This window comes from Tetrao urogallus (genome assembly GCF_951394365.1).
Source record: "Tetrao urogallus genome assembly, chromosome: 5".
NCBI lineage: Eukaryota > Metazoa > Chordata > Aves > Galliformes > Phasianidae > Tetrao > Tetrao urogallus.
The window spans coordinates 6,061,374-6,079,473 of record NC_136818.1 but is presented as its reverse complement, the minus strand read 5'-3'; the positions used below and the strand labels follow the sequence as shown (position 1 = coordinate 6,079,473).

The 18,100-nt window shown below is 40.3% G+C and overlaps 1 protein-coding gene across 1 annotated transcript in view; it reads right to left on the bottom strand.

Moving 5' to 3' along the window:
* Positions 1–18,100, bottom strand: part of TTC39A (tetratricopeptide repeat domain 39A) — a gene marked incomplete at its 3' end in the record, with an annotated part of 39,734 nt that overhangs the window by 19,028 nt on the left and 2,606 nt on the right. The window contains exons 2-6 of the mRNA XM_079536260.1: positions 11,982–12,086; positions 5,116–5,247; positions 4,445–4,521; positions 3,879–3,946; positions 1,919–1,983 (exon numbers count right to left, since the gene is read on the bottom strand). Coding sequence (XP_079392386.1) covers positions 1,919–1,983; positions 3,879–3,946; positions 4,445–4,521; positions 5,116–5,247; positions 11,982–12,086 — 447 coding nt within the window. The remainder of the gene's footprint in view (positions 1–1,918; positions 1,984–3,878; positions 3,947–4,444; positions 4,522–5,115; positions 5,248–11,981; positions 12,087–18,100) is intronic.

Here is an 18,100-nt window from a genome sequence, read left to right as displayed (position 1 = left end):
AAAAAGCAAAAGATTGTGTTCTCATTTTGTGCCTGTTCAAAAGAACATTTTGTTAAATATAGGAAAATATTATTATTATTATTATTAATAAGGATGGGTTATCAGAAATTACTACTTGTTCTTCTAATTGTCATAGATCTCAGTTCTGTAATATCCCTTATTTCCCAGCATAATCCAACCAGATCTGAAACTGTTTTGTTCCCAAGCTTTCCACAGCCACACGTTTATCACAATATTGTTTTACTTCGTTTTGTTTATTGCTGGGGGAATAAACCCAACACACTGCTTCAATGGCAGCCACACATTACTATTCAGGCTGTTTCCAGTTTTTATCTGCTGACTGTTGCTAATGGATATATGACTTTTTATTGTAACTGCAGCATTTACAATGGACCTGTGTTTGGTCACCTCCAGCCTGCACAAGTGGACACTGTCACCTTTCTCCCTTTCAGCATCCTTCTGGGGAGCCCAGACTGGATGTCATTATGTGTCTGGTACACAAGCAAACTTTTTATGCACTTAAAGCAAATGCTTCTTTCTAAATTATTTAATTCCATCCTTTTTTTTTTTTCTTTCTTTTTTTTCTTTTTTTTTTCTTTTTAAATAGCATATGGTAAATTTTCAGCCCTGAAAGAGAATTTCAAAAATTGCATCTTTGCAATATTTCCCCCAATGTCTCTGCCAGGGGTTCTGCTGCTGCTCTGCTGACAGCAGAGAAAGGAAGGTTGGCTTTTTATACCACCAATTCCGTTGTGATAAATATCAATCAATGCAAATAAAGTCTCATTTCATCATTTTCTCTGTAACCTTTTGCACCATACTGTCATCAAGGCTGCAAGTAATTATTTCTTGCCACATCAAAGGTACAAAAACAATAAATGCCAATCTCACTTAACAACTTGCCTTGTTAAAATATGTTCTAGTTATACGTAAGTCGTTTTTATCATTCTTTTGAAGGAGACCACCTAAGTTCTACTAGTTTTATAGCACTCAGCTTTTTACATATACTAAAACTGTTCTTAATTTACTGAGGCAAAATTGAGCATGCTTCCCATAGTATACATTTCAATGCATCTTTTCAGAATTTACTACTGCACTTCAAAACACTTTGCACATGTTGAAAACAGCTCTCCATTACTGCCTGAACATAAATACACTTACCCACATGCTTTTAGCTTCTAGACACCAAGTAATGGACATATTGCAAGTTCAGATAAGCAAACCTGCTTATCATTTTTAATAGCACGCACCTTCCCTTTAGAGTACAACAACTGTCTTACTTAATCAGATTAAAGGTCCAGCTTACCCAATATTTCACACAGACAGTGACACATGCTAGAGAAAGCATCCTCTAGGAATTGCCTGTCTGGGGACTTTGTGACGTGGAAAGACTGCATCTGTTCTATGCTAATTAGCTCCGATAAGCCTATTTCCTGTAAATTCGTTTGACCTTTCTTTGAAGTCAGCTGTTTTCCATTGCAAGCTCTTCAGTTTATTTTCTCTTAGTTTTTTTTGTTTCGTGCCTTCTTAATGGAATTACTCATGCTTCACCTACTGGTTTTTGATGTTCCAAAAAAAGCTGCAGCTAGAACAATAAAGAAATGCTATTTTATATGCCTGATGATCTGTTTCATGCACAGCCTCATCTGAAGTAGACAAACCTTGGGAGTTAACAGGGAAGGGGTTCACTACCTCTTTTTTTTTCCATTCCCTGCCTACCTAATGCAAATTTGTAAACCAACTCAACCATAACATCAGTGCCTTTCATTTTGCAAAGAAGGAATCCACGTGGGCTAAGAAAGGTTCTAGATGCAAGGCCCACAATAAAGGCTGGAATAAATAAACCGCTGATTCATTTGTGAATTGGAGAATTTGACTTCACACTTGCACACTTAATTTTATCACCACTCTAACATACCTGTATGTTTGGTAACTGTTTCTGACTTTGATGCCTCCTTTTATGAAGCTAACCATATTCTCATCCTGTGAGAAAGGAAAACACACAAGCAGTATAAATTTATAAAGCGTTATGAACAGCTTTTACCATCTGAAGATGAACACATGCCCTGAACATAACCATCATCACACACAGTACAACTCTCTAAGAAACAATACATGGATTTATGGCTTCCTTTTTATATTTAAACACTTCTACTCTGTTTAGATATATACACATACACACAAACACTTGACTTTGATGCCTTCTGTGATTAGGAGAGCCCCCACGACCTGCAGACCATTTGAATTTCCGTAATGAACACAGGGAGCTCAGCTAATGAATGGCCTCTACAGTCCAGGCACTTATGGCTGTTTCAGAAAAATAGCTTTCTCATTTGTCCTTCAGCACGGTTAAGATCTGAATGTTTCCTGGCTCAGCACCAAACACAAATAACTGCCTGTCCTCAAGAGTCTACAGAATATAGTTTCATATCCTAAAAAAGGAAGCAGGGTAAGCAAAGTTACGCAGGATATGCTCTTTCTGGTCTGAATTGAGTCTGAATTGATCTATGAGCCCCATACTTGTACAGTAGCATGCTACTTCACTGGTTATAATGAACTGAGAAGTTACAGGAAAGTATCTGGGGGACCATTAGTCAACAGCTGTATCCCAAAGAGAGAAGTCTTTAGTCTGAGAAATTTCTGGTGGTAGTTTCTTGCTCCATTAATCAAATCTAATCTGTTATTCTGGTTTGTTTTGATATCTGCTATTGCTTTGGGACAAGAAAGCTACATGTGTTTTAGCAGATGATTTTTTTGTTATGGTATTTTTAGAGCCTGTACAACACATTGTGCAGAAAAAGAGCGTAGATTAGATGAACACTTTACTGTTATTGACAAGAAAACGGGCCCCAGTCATGCTCATCAGTATGTAAACAGAGACAGAATCTGGCCCAAAGAGCTTTCCATCCTTCTGCCAGTCAGGAAAATAACTCGATCTATAAAACCTACCAACAGCAAACTCTAGAAGAAACTGAATTACAAATTAGCATCAGAAGCCTCCTGGCCCAAACTGAAGGATAGGGGCTTCCTTCTGCAGACTGACCTGCCTTTGCCAGCAGTCCTCAAGAATGGTTTCAAGAGCAACAGATGAGGACAGAAGCTACACACCATAAGCAGACATGCAATTCCTGATGATATATTCCCAGATAATTGAATCCCAATAATATCCAATCAAAACAATCACAATGATGTGATTCTGTTTTGCTTTGTTCTGTAGAACTAGTTAGGGAGGACTTGGGCATATCAAAGCATGTATTCTCAGTTACATACTCAAGATACCAGCAACAGAGATAACCAACACAAGAATAGTCCAACCTGTCCCTCAAAATCCTGATATTAATTTCTATGTGTTTTCAGCTGGGTTTGGTCACTTACATAAAGCATCAAAATTAACTGATTGTAGCAGCCGTTGGAACAAAGTGTCTTTAAATTTTTAAAACCAGTTCCTGTGCTCATGAAAAATTGAGCACAGAATGGAAGAGGAAGCAAATAAACTGGTTTTCTTGATGCAGAAGAAAATTGGAAATTGTTTTCTTACTCTGTAATTTCTCCTGTATTTATAAGCAGTTTTAAAAATGGATAAACGAGGAAACAGTGCTTAAAAAAAAAATTGAGAGACATTACATTAAGCATTCTTACAGTTACAATGGGGAAGTTCTAAAAAATGCTACTGTAACAGCTTCAGACATCACTTGAACTGTCCCAGTACTAGAGGCTGCTCATGTCAAGAAGAAGGAATATGGAAATAAAATAGACAGAATAATCCAGATGAAAGAGTCGTACACCACTGGGTCAAATAACAGCATCTACAATTCATTAATTTTAATAGAGAACATATATAGTATTTTGTTTGCAATGAGCTATGCAAGAAGCCATACCTGGAGGAATGTGAGTGCTGCTCTTTGAAGTAAACATTCAGCATAGCAAATTTCTGCATGGATTTCCTCTAGTGTCACATGGAATGGAAGAAAAACAAATCAATCAGATGAAAAATAATTAAACAAAACTTAGATCATTAATAAAGGAATAAACTCACAAATCTCAAACTGAGGAAAGCAATTTCAAAATTACCTGCACTGCTTCTAGACTACCAAGGCAACTCCAAGCAGTAATGGCACACAGAGTAATTTTGCAGAAATTTCCTAATTATTTCCAGAAATTCTTGAATTTGGAACCTTTCTGGCATTTTCCCCATGAACTTCTAGGCATTTCCTTATGCAGTAATTTTTGGAAATACTGAGTCAGTAGCCAACATAAAACAGCCAACAACTTTGGACATGGTGAGATAGCAATTGCCAGAACACCAATCCAGCAATTGCTGATAAATCATCAGTTTTATCAGTGAGTTTTTCACCTAATGTGTTCTTGCAGATTGCCAACTCTATACAATTCTAATTCCAGTGAAAAACCTAAACAAAAATAGACAAATTAGAGACAGTGTTACCTTCAGTAAAGTTTTCAAGGCTTTGTCTATGCACAAGGTTGTTGATGGAGTCAGCTACTGTAGATTTCTTCCTAAATCTGCAGAAAAGTCAGTTTGGTCATTCTGAACATGAAGGAACATGAGAACTGTATCTTTCAGCTGGCTATCTTTGCAGTCTCTAAAATACCTCCGTTGTTCACCAACCCACTGTCATCTCCCTACGCATGCAAACATGAGAATATTCCATGTAAACTTTTGTTAATGTGACCCTCCTGAGATCTGTCTTTTATCCTTTGTGCACAAAATCCCATTTTGATGGTGGAAAGGATCAGGAGGCTTTTTGAATCATACTGTGTGTGTGTGTGCACACTGTTTCAAAGGCAGCTGGTTACAGCAAAATCATCACCAAATGGAATGATTCCGCAGCACCTATAAACGGTAAATAGCCTCCAGACACTGCAGAATCAGTACAATGGACTGGACAAAAAACTAACTGACAAAAATTGATTGACAAAAAAAAAAAACAAAAAAAACCAGATATTGTGGTAAACAAGTTTTCAGGATCAGAATGCTGAAAACACTCAGGAGTGTGGTCTGACCTCATAACTGAGGCTCCTTTGAGCAGGAGGTTGGACTAGATGGCCTCTTGATGTCAACTTCCAGCTTCAGTGACTGAATTGCCCCACACTTACTTTTGACAGGTGGCTTGAGCTTCTTTCATGGTGTTTCCTGCATTCATTATGTCCTGAGGATCAAATGTCATCATAGCTTGCATTTCCAGTATAGTGGCATAAGTCAGTGCATGATACATACTGTCTTTAGTTCTGCAAGAAAACACAAGATTCAAAGCAGAGTTACTTTGTTTTTATTACTTTAAAAAACAAGTACAAATCCAACTCCAGAAATGTATCAGTCTGACAGGAACTAGGTCTAAATGAATTAGAAATCAGGCACGAAGGACATGCAAACAGTTAATAAGACCAAGAAATGCTAACAGATTCTGATTTGTGTAGGAAATCCTGTCTACAGCTCCAGTTTCAATAACTGTGGAGATGTTCCAGTTCTGAGCCAAGGATAGGTACTAAATGTACACGAAGTACAGGAATTAACCACATGGCCAACCATTCAGGGAAAACAAATCACTTTTTTTTTCCTCTTTAATAAATTACTTAAACGAACTCAACAATACGTGACCGAAATCCAGACATCATTCTATTCTGGGACAGTTACTCAGGACAGACTCAAGGAGATGGTGTAGTAGTAATACCATTCTATAAGCCTGGCCAAAGTAGCATCTTCTTCAAATAGAATTTCCTACTAGAAATATTCCAGTCAGACATGATGGCTTTTTCCTTCTGTCAACTTTCCATCCCAAATTGCTCAATTCAGATGCTGTTCTGAGGGACTTCAGATGGTGCCCCTTTCACAGAAAACCAAAAGATATGGCAAGAACGTAAGGAATACAAGCAATCGTAATCTGCAGACATTGCCAGCAGTGTTTCTCAGGCAGGAAGGGTTTATATACCTCATACACTTACAGCATTCACTTAGTATCCATGTTATAACCACCTGCTAATGAATCCATGTATCTTCAGACCTAGATGTCCAACAAGGGCATCTTGGGAAATGGGTTGAAGGGAAAGCTCAGATGAATTCCTGCTATAGGCACTCCCTGTGCACCTTTCTAATTCACTCATGACAAATTCAGATAAACACTGCTAAAGAGCTATGTTTGTTATTTCAATTCTTTACACCTTTAGGATTGATCAGAAAGGTCTCTATTGCCAAGTTTTCACAACATCCCAATTCACTTCTTTCTCCTCTGGGTTTAGATAACTGGATTGCATTGAAAGATAACCTTAGGGGTAATTTAAGACAACCCTGCACTCATCAGCGATCCAGTAACTCACTGCAGTGATCTGAACCCCTTTAAGCTTTCTAACCATTTACTATCATGCACTGATTCTTTTGCTGATGGAGTGAAACGTCTTAAACTGTCTTGAAGAGTTCCTGAGGTTTGGTTGTGTTTTCCAGAGGGAAAAAAAAAAAAGAAAAAAGAAAAAAGAAAAAAAAGAATCTTCTCAGTGGCAACATGCAATAAAATGAAATCCCAGAATTATATGATCCACCTTGTGTACTTTGTGAAATGCTTTCAGATTTAGGGATTAAAATTATACCTGGTGCTGGCACAGACAGCATTACACACACACCTGGTATCTCCCTTGCCAGCCTTCATCACAGTGCCAGAGGGCTCCCTTTTTCCAGGACACGTGGCACACAGCATGCTGGCTGGCTGTACTGAAGAAATTTGCAGTGCACAGCTTCAGACCATGCAAAAATCAGCATTTTCTGCCTGTCCTTAACTCACAGTTGCACACATTACATCGACCTAACACCTAACAAGCTGCTCTAATCAACCTCTAAGCCAAACCAGCAGAAAGGCCATTTTGGGAAACAACCAACCACTGTAAGCATTGTGGGCCCCCAAACATGCTGACACCCATCTCATCTGCAGAGTGAAAAAGGAGAACAGACCAATAATAGAGAAATTGGTTAAAATCCCACGGAGTCGGAACAGCTCTGTCTCGGTCTCCCAGACTGAGATTATTTCAGTAGACTGCCAGTGTAAATAGGAAAAAAAAAGAAGAACAAATTATAACATGCCAACCTATGAAGTGTTCCTGTTCATTTGATTTCTCATCCGCCTCAGCTGGCACAGATAAACACAATTCACCTCAGATTTATTAAAATAAAATCCTTTCAAATTCAAAGCAGAGGGAAGGCACTAAAATAGACCTCTTCCAAAATTTCAGAAACTTGCTGTCAGAATCAAAGCAGCTAAACATTACATCCACCTTTTTAAAGGGAAAAATCATACTTTTGTCTACACAATGGTCAAGAGGGATTTCCCTCTCCAGCAATTTGCAGCACATAACTTTTTTTTTTTTTTTTTTTTTTTTTTGCTTTCAATTCCTCAGCAGGACATTTCGATTCCTCCTCAGGACACTGCTGGAGTTCAACAGTCTTTATGACATAAACTAATGCTCTGATTAATCACTTACCCAAATAGTTGGTATCACATGGCTGAATAAGAGGCTTATATCTTTAGGCATTTATGGAGTTCTGCCACATGTCTGCTCTCCAACTGCTGTACAACCACTATCACCTTTGTAGCACTGCCATTCCTCAAGACGGGCACCTATTCCCACTTGAAACAAGCACCTACATGAAGACTCCAACAGCTCTCCTCTCCAGTTGAAGTGTGAAAACCTAAAAGCCTGGTGTGTTTTAACCTCAGAATTGACTGAAGGCCAATCTTTTGTCTGAGAAACACAGAGCCTAAGATCCTTTTGAGGATTCTTTAACAGTAACTCAATAGCAAGACATGCTATTGCTTGTATCACTAGCTTATAAAACAAAGCTATTGCTTGTTATCACTAGCTTATAAAAAGTGCAGGGTCAATTTTGTGTGCTAACTTAGTATCAAAATGCTCGTATCAAGTGAAACAAATCCAACAGCAAGGACTGAGAAGGAGCATGTTCATCAAGGCATATCCAGGAACGAGGGATTAAGGTTCAAACACTACTTGTCTCAGCAGGATGTGGACACATGGGGACTGAAAGGTTGCCCAGAAATACCAGCAGAAGTCCAAACAACCCTCTAGACTATTGTGTGGGCTTCCATAGGAAGCCTCCATTTTGATAACTGGACATCTTCCAATAAAGATTTATTTCCTATGAAAATTTCCCACAAGCATTAAGTTTACAATTAGAAAAGACCATTTTAATCAACCCGAGTCAGTACGAGTCAGAGGAATGGTCTAAATCTGGTCTATGCTGAAAAGCTATGATTTAACAAGAATACCCCCCAGCCTTTTTGAAATAAACTGTTCTATAAAATACAGAGTCTAGTAATTTCAGCTAGGAGGTGAGACAAATAATTAAGTCAGGTTTTGGCAGCAATATATATAAATGTTCTTTTTACAAAGAATATAAAGCTGTGTTCCTCCAGACTCCAGTCACTAAAAAAAGTGGAAATAATGACCTTCTTCATGTTCTTGACATTCTTTACCATAAATAGCTAACCTGAGCTTTCTGTAGAGCTGCACTGTCTTCATCCAAACACAGCCTAGATCTTCAGTATACCTCCATGTGCTTCCCCTTACTTCGCACTGTTCAGTTTGACCATCACAGTTCTGATAAAACTTCTCTGCCCCAGTGAACAACTTCATAGCTGGTTTATCCTACGATCACGTTTTACCACACAACGAAGGCAGTCACTACAAAACGTTTCTATTCAAATCCTAATAACTTCCTTAAGCTCTCCGAAACTCAGAATACACAAGATAACATTTAATATTGCAATTTAGATTTTTAAAAATTCCAGTGACAGTGAATATGCACCACACCTCCACTTTTCTGACAGCAGTTATACAGGTAAGCAGTAAAGCAGAATGCCGTCAAACCCATCCGGCTTACTCACATATGAAAGGATTTAACTCACCTTTCAGACACAGCCATTCCAGAACCAACATTACACTAACACCTCCAATGGCTTTTGGAGACTATTTCCTGAATAAAATCCACTGCCCAGAATGAATCGTTCTCATATTTCTGCTATACAAGCAGCAAGAAAAATGTGCTGCAGCTTAACCAATGATCCACATTGCTTTGTCAAGAATTCATTTCTTATTGTTCTCCCAAATGACCTGATATCAGGTGATTACACCACTCTTTCCTTTAGGATAAGTGTTAAAATATCAAACATTTGTTTCACCAAAAGGAATAAGAAACATCCAGGAATCAACTCTTTCAGCATTTATTAACTGCTTTCAACTAAATGAGAGCTAAAAATATAGTCAGCTTTTAATTGATTTGCTGTAACTTGAGGTTGAGGAGGAACACAAGATGTGTGCCCTCCCCAGTGACTGGACTGTCTGACTGATGCTCCCTGTCACAGTTAACAAAGTACATATATAAAATAACTGCTGTGCTTGGTGACTGAGTCTAATGTTTTTCTTGAACTTCTTAGACCTAGTACCAATATTGCATATAAGAGATTAAGCTAATTAAACTTAGAGCAGGAATTAAAAAAGAATTGGAGCCCATCGTTGTACAATAACCATGTTAAGAAAGAAAACTGACTCTTAAACTTTTTTGGCTAAAACTGCTTCAGGAAACAAAATGTTCAGTGCTATGAAGCAAGAACACCAGATTAAAATTTTTATGAAACAAAATCTCATCTTTATGGAGGATATTATTTTCCTAACAGGAAAAAAAGAGCTTTATCTCAACAACAAGTCTAGACAATATCCTTAGCTATTTCTTTTTAAGCTGCAAAGAGAGATCTTCTGATTTTAACTCTCATATATTGCCAAAATCTGCTCTCAGTTACACATGGTACAAATCAGTTGGAAATACACTCACTGTGGAAGCCAAATGTGAGTAATTTAGTGAATATACAATAATGTAATATGGAGCAGAATATGTCCTACAATACAACTGGTAAAGCTGCAAAATCGAGGATAAGATACTCTTTACAAGCATGCAGAAGCTGAGAAGTATTTCTTTAAACAAAGATAGAATGTTTACGGACTGTGAAAATCAATTCTGAATCTCAGCACACTAAAAGGCAGCAGTGAGGAACTGATGACTCCCAAAGAAAACAGTCAGCATTACCACATATGCTCACTCTACATCTCCAGTCATTCCCTGAAGAGATGGGAATCCTGATGGGTATCATCAACGGGGAAACGCAGCATCTTGTTTCTGAATCACACTTGCAAATACTGTAGGTTTGCGTTTCCTTTGCTGCCAAAGGACAACAGGAATAAGGCTTCCTCCCAACAACAGGCTAATGTGAAAAATCAGTTTCAAAATTGTTTTGCAATACGCAATGCACTCAGGTACAAAGAGAGAATAGCAGCTCATGAAATTATTCTACAGGGCCCAACAAAAGCTGGACGGAAACCACACGCAATATGAGAAAATGGATTTTCAAAAAACAACACAGCCTCACTAGGCTTTGCAGTGTATTGAAACCTCCTTTCAATTAAGCATCTCCCTATCTTATGCTAGGCACTGAATAAGCATTTCCAGATGGACACAGGGCTTTACTGACAGAATTTAACGGTAATAGTCATTCTTCTTACCATTTTTATGATATCTTCTGATGATACATAAGCACTATACAACACTGCTGCGGATTAAAACCAATTCTAGCAATACACTTGAGCCTACAATTTATCATGAATGTCTTTCAGAGTGTACTTAACTTGGTAAGCCATAGATTGTGGTATCAGAAACTGAGGTGAACACCTCAACAAAGCAAAGCAGATCTACAGCATTCACTAATCCCTGATGGATTTCAAGCACACACTCCTGCCCTTAGGTGGCTCCTGCCTGAGCAGTCACAACCTGTGGAGGACATGGAAAGAGGAAGTGAAGGAGGTGCAGAGCACTGACAACTATATTTATGGATGAATGAGGTAAGTAAAAGCATAACTGAGTAGAAAAGAAGCTGATGCAACCTGCTACTCCTGCTGCTGCTGAGAATATCTGAGGTCCCATACAGGTCTGAGCAAATGTACACACTAAGCCATAATGTTTACTGAAAAGTGTTTGCATGCCATTTCACTGAGTTCTGCATGTGAACACCCAGAGCTCTGGTTACATGACTCATCAGATCACTGATATCTCCTAACACCTCTAAAGTCATGCAGTTAAGGATAAAGAAAATGGCAAACTGAGGTGGCAAAAGAGAAAACCTCCATTATCTATGAATTTTACTTGATATTCCAATAATCCAAAAGAAAACAATGTAATTTGCTGATGGCTCAAAAATAAATGGAGCAAACTGAGGAGAAAAAAAAACAGGACTTAACAAGCCAAGAGCACAGCTAACTCCAGGACAGGGTATGAAAAGGAAATCAAAGAAATTGGCAAGATAAAACAATTTCTAGGAGTTTTGGACCTCACTGCCTCCAGGTGGGCAGCAGTGTAATTAGGACACATGAGCACAACGCTGAGTTGTAAAATAAACCATGAGAAAGTTTCTGCAAGTGGTGAAGTATTAAAGAAAATAACAATAATAACCATGCCACAAACCAAACTCATACATCTGAATTGAAACCTTGAGTAACATGCCCTAAGCTTGACAATTCATTACCAGCTGCTGACATAAAACTACCAACTTTTGTTACATGCAAGAAAATATGGGGAAGGAGGAGAAAAAAACAAGTGTCAGAAGATAGATTTTACTCTTTCAGGAGAAAAAAAAATCCCATATCCTGTGCTACAGCAAAAGGGTTACTTCTTTGGACAGCAATTCAGAACTTTCTGTAGTTACCTTTGATCATTTACATTACTTACTCAACCAAGTGTAAAGCACTTATTCTGGCTTCCCCAAAACTTTAATATATTATTTACCCTCCCCTTCTGAACTGAAACCACACTTTTATAAATGATTGCTAAGAGAACTGGATGTCTAGTTAATTCTTATGAGAGATAGTGAAGCAGATAATAAACAAATGAAAACTGGTAAAAGTAGCCAACTTACTTTGCTTGTAAAGAAGCCAAAGCATCTGAGAACTTGTTGCTAAGAAATAAATCCAGAGCTGCCATGCACTCATGCAATGCCACGTTGAGGTCTGATGCTGGTGACCTGCCAGAAGAAGAGAAAATAAACTCAGCACATCTGTTCCCCTTCTAGCAGTGCAATATTTGTACATTTCAACTTCCCATCTTCAGTGCTAGCCTTACTCCCAGTCCACTCCTAATGCTTGCAAAATATGAGTGAACTCTTGCTCTGGGACACCTGGAAAGCAATTCAGATTTTCTGCCTCCTGAGGATAAAAGGCACCACATGGGCTGTACATAAGAAGCTGTGCAGGCAGCAGTACCAGGTGGGAGCAGGGCATTTTGATGAGTTCGTTTAGCAGGAACACAGGAGCACTGGGTGGGAGGCTCAAAAAGACTGCAGGTTCAATACTTTATGATTGCTGCTTGCTTAAGGGTGGGATGATTCCAAATCACACCAGGCTGTTTTATCAACTACTGCAGTTGCTGTAGTTTAGCTCACACTCAGCTTCGTTGACCAGCAGACCACTACAGACTCACAGGCTGGTGAAAGTCTCACACTGTGCATGCTCCTGGGAACATCACTGTCCCTCAGAAGTGATGCTGCACTCCAACACAAATCTGCTGCTGCATCTCCAAGTCAGAAGATTATCTTTGTAGTCTGACTGTACTTTTCTCCTTCATAGCACTCTGATGTCAGCCTGACCTTGAAACGAGGGCTCTCAGCTGGTCTGTGGGTTACTGGCAAAGGGATGACACAGACCAGCTGAAAACATTTGGGCCCAAGTTCCTCCCCATCAGAACTGCTGGACACAAATCTGCAGAAGGAACAAATTAGGCCTTGTACTAACAAAGTTAAAGTAACCTGGTCAGTGTCAGGACAGCTGAAACATCTGCATCTAATGATCAAAGAGTTACATAGCATTAATATGTCACACGTAAGTTCGGTCCAAAAATTGCCCCCCACAAAAACACAGCACAAATCCTCAGCAGGTTTCTGATGGCAACAGCTCTAAGTGGTGCAAACTGCCTTGTTACTGGGAAACTGTTATTGTCTTAAAAAATAGCAAAATGCAGCCTGCTGAAAGGAGAAACAGACAGTAAAATCCTGGTATCATCTTCAGGAAAAAAGATAGGGGAGCACAGAACAGACAGATAACATCAGCAATAACCGCTGCAGCTGCGTTCTGGTTTTGACTTTAATAATGACTGCAAAGAAGAAAGACCATTACCACACATATGAAAACCAGGGTTGCAGATTTGAAGAGACATCACACGACGCTGTTCGTAGTGGCTGCTGCCATCACACTTGAGATACACTGCAAATCCTGCACCCAGGAGACTCTGACTGGTCTGCAAACATGGATTAACCCAGCCTTGGCACTGCTTTGTGCAATGTGTGGTATCATGCCAGCCTGGCTGGCCAAGTCTGTTCTGAGCCTGACTTACAGTAACTTTGTTAATTAATGCCTGCATGTATTATGGCTCCTACGTGCCTTTTTAAACCCTAAAACAATCATTATACAGTACATAAAACACATTTTTCTCCTGCTGTGAAATATTTGGACTAGTAACATTTGATCTGGTTTTATTTTGTTCTGTTTATCTCCGTGCAGGACAATTATAAATCAAAGCCCATTCAATACAAATAAACCTGTTCAAAATACTCCTTTTAAAACATAAAAATAATACATATATTTAAAAAATATATTTAAGTTCAAGTCACAAGCAGAATACATTAATTAGTTGGCATCTTCTCAGGAATAAGAATTATTAGCACAGTGCCACCCTCAGCAGCAGCAATAACATCAATTGCACACCTCCCTAATGCTCCAAGGAAACCAGAGATTTCACGTAGCTCCCAAGTAAAGGGCTTATGACCTGAACTAAGGCACACACCTTACATAAATGCCACAAATGATCACTCATTGCTACAAACAACAGGACAAAAAGACAGACCTGAAACTAGAAATGCTGAACGCTGTATCAAAGTGATTAGTCATGCTTCAGCAGGCTGCAGATTCCCTCCTGCTTTCGGCTGTAAGATCAGAACTGCCTCTAATCCACATGGAAAACACCGTGCCCTGCCCCTTACCTTTCTGCCAGCGCTGTGCCGTGCCCCGACATGGCCATACGTGCCCGGTGCAGCGAGCCCCGGCGCTGCCTGCAGCCCCAACACAGCCAGGGACAACGTGAGCATCGCTGCTGCAGGCACAGCACGTCACGGTGAGCGCTGGGAGCCAGGCACAGAGCGCTGCTACTACTGACCTGGGAGGTGCTGGCACGGTAGCTACAGACCTGCCTCAAGTTAGTACTGCACCAGCTACTTCATTCAGCACCAAGGTAGAAGTCAAATACCCAGCTAATTACAGACCCAAACACATAGCAGCATCAAAAGCCTACAAACTGGAATGGGGAGTCAAACGAGGCCAGCTGAAATGCAGAGAATTGAGGCACTAATTGCTGTCAGAGTGAGAAGCACACAGGTGAGAGCACTTCGTCCCATCAAATAACCACCCAGCCCAGGACTGAACCCACCACCCAGCTGTGGCACGGTCCCCAGGGCCCTGGGAGGTACAAACCTCTTTCACCTCATGCAAAGGGAAACACTAACAACAACAATATGCAAAGGTGGGCACTAACAACTGAATCAGTGGGCTGAGCTCATCTGGCTATGGCCGAAATAAAACAGTGCACACTCCCAAACTGCTTTGCTGGCTTATCAGCATCACTGCCCCTGTAAGAAAGGGCAGCAGGCTGCAACCACCGAGAGCTACGGCCCATCACCCAGGCAGCTGCACTGCTGAAGCTGATCAATTAAGAGCTAATTTTTGCCAAGAGCACATCATCTAATGGTAAAAGTTTTCTCCTGTGCGTGGTCCCATTGGTTAGTTTACACAAAGCAGTATCAACAACGAAGATATCAGCTGCTGGAGGAGGACTCAAAAACGATAAGAAAGATACTCGGAAGACATTAACATACCTGATGAAATCTCTTGCTGTTTTTATGACATCCTGTACAGGAAAAGCCTGTGCTGCGCCTGCTATAAAAATTACTCTAACAGAGCCACAGGCTGCCCCTGTAATGACTGCATTACAAGTTCCTAACAGCAGCGTGTACCTGGGCTGCAGCCCGAGATAAGACATTATCATTTTTTTCCCAGTTGGAAATAATTACTAATTACAACTTACAATTAACCCAGGTGCTTCTGTGCAGTGATAATGAGCTACTCTGGCAAGAACAGTTCATCATTTCACTAGTTTACCCGATGTCTAACTGGTACGGTACTTCCAAAATCAGCCTCCAAAGCCGCGTGCATTGAGGGCTGTGCTGCTCCTGCCAAGTTCTCCAAGACTTCAGCTGGCAGCTTTCCTTTGAGCACCACTTGACTGGTAACAATTACAGCTCTGACAACCTCTCTTCCCCCACATTTTCTTTCAACTAAAGAAAACAAAACTAAGATCAGGAATATTTCCAAGTTTAGGCTCTCTTCCCCTTGGTTTTAGAAGCTTCTTTCTGTTTCTTGATTTTTTGGCTGCAGGTCTTGTGAGGACAATCACATGGTTCTCACTGTGCTTTGATTATTTATGAAACCATCCTTCTCTGCTCTAAGGACCACCGCTGGGGTGTTTCACAAAGGCCAGCACATCCTGTGGCTCAATGTGAGACCTGAGCTCCTGACCCCACTGCGTCCCATCAGGACAATGACTCAGGGCATCCAAGCAATGCTTTTTTCGCTTAAACAGCAGATCCTCTTTATGCTAACAGCAACACAGAACAAATTACATAAGCACACTAAGCAAAATTAAATTCCTGAATATTAATGAAAAGTTAAGCCTGTTCAGAAGCACAAGAATCATAATGGTTTTCACTGTCAAAAGGGGGAAGGGGATTTCTATTTATTTATTTCTGCATAGGTTTCATTTCCCTGTGTGCACGATGCTGACTGATTTCTTACTATGCAGCAGAGCAGATAAGCTTACTGGTTTTACAGATTTCTTTAATAAAAATAATCTCCAGCCTTGTATTCTGCGAAACGTTGAAAATGCTGAGTTCAAAGGAGTCAGTTTTATGAGAAGTTTGAAAAAAAAACAAAAAACAAAAAAAACCAAAAACAACAACAAAAAAAAACAGGTACATCTAAAAATTTCACCTACAAACCTTAAATCTCTGTAATCATGCCAATGACCTTCTGTCTCAGTGGCTTGCATAGCACCAGTCCAACTGTGCTCAGTAATGACTGACAATGCTTTTATCTTACTGGGGAACATCAGAGAAGCCACTGTAGTGAACACCAACCTGGGTTCTGGCGGTAGCTCTGCCTGTATGTGCAGCTGCTCTTCTACCACAACGTGCCTGAGCACAGCAGAGGCTGCTCAGCACACACCAACTTCTACACGGAAGGGAAGGAAAGCACATCTGCAGGGCTACAAATCCAGCTCAGAAGGTTCCTGTTAAGTACTTACGAAGTATTTGCTCTTAATTTCATTCTATATTTAACAGCTTGGACAACATGATATGTTGGCTTCCATTAGCCCCTTTGTAACAAGGGATTTCTCTCTAACAGCTTCATTTTTTACAAGACAATGTCGATCACAAGCTATTTTAAGGCAGCACAAACACTCCTCGTGCTGGCAGAAAGAACAGGGTTGCACCAACAGGCTTCTCTATTTCAAGGTACTTGTGTCATCAGCAAAGGTATTTGTCAGCCCACCTTCACCCCTGTGATGCTGAAGACCTCACTACAGACACAAAGACGACCATTAGCATTGCCTTTATATTCAGCCAGCGCTCCTTCTAGCGATGCAGTAAAAAAGATTTAAAATAATGAATTCTTGAGCAATCTCTTTATGCAGCGTGAAACAGAACTGAATAGAGATCAGTCAAATGCCCAGAGCTGCTGCTTTTCTTCCAACTAGGAAGCAGTAAGGAACCAAGCAGCTATCTCCCTGCAGACACTGAGCTGCTCTGGCTGTATCTGTACTAAAGCTTTAACCACACGCAGACACGAGGAGCACCCACAGCATCTCTCTAAGGTCACAGGCTTGGTTCTTAATAAAACCTACCTGATTTCAAGCACCTCCAACTTACAAACATGACTTGGCTTACTGGTATGCAGGGTGTCCATCCCACTGCATGCTCTCAAACAGATCCCCACTGATTACAGAAGTTATTAATACCACACTGCCTTGTGCTCTTGTGATGCAGGGCAGACACAGCACGGTTAGGAGAGGACACAATGTGGTTACTGTCTTTGGCCAGTATGAGTTTGCTGGTTTCTTTCTAAACACAAGGATGACCGCTCAGAGCCAGGCTGTGAGACAACTGTTCTGATCTCCAGGCTGAAAAATATGCCTGAATGCAAAGAAAACAAATAACACATCACTTGGGAAGAACCCCTTTTCTGTTTTGCCAGCAGACCCTGTTCAGATCAGAAACAATCTTTTAAGAACTTTTAAGAACTGCTCTCATTACCGTGAAAGGGAGAACCAGAATGCAACTCTGGTTAATAATTCCTTGCCATTCACTTTTCAGACAATACAGAAACTTTTTCATAACTCAAAAGCAAATAAGTTTATGTAAGAAAATTAATTCTACTGTATCCCTTCCTGGTTTACGTGCCAAAGCAGTAACACAGCAGTGTTCTCTGCTCTTGAGCACACTTCTGGCTTGTGTCTAACACCCTCAAGGTGCTGCAGAAATGCCATTATTTTTACCAACAGCAAAGCAATCAGAAAGATTTGAATACTGTCCAAATGTTTCATAGAGAAACACAAAACCAACACGATTCTAAAACTAGCAGACCTTTGTCAGTACTTCAAACCACACAAGGATGGTGACACAGACTGGTTAGGGTTGGAAGGGACTCTTAAAGGCCATCCAATCTACCCCCCACAATGAAAAGGGACACCCACAGCTCCAATGGGTTCCTAGAGCCCCACTCAGCCTGATCTCGGGTGTCTGCAGGGATGTGGCACCCACCCCCTCTATGGACAACCCATCCCAGTGCCTCAACACCCTTCCTGTAAAAATTGTATGCCTTCCAGCCTGCCTAAATCTCCCCTCTTTTTAATTTGAAACCATTCCCCTTCATCCTA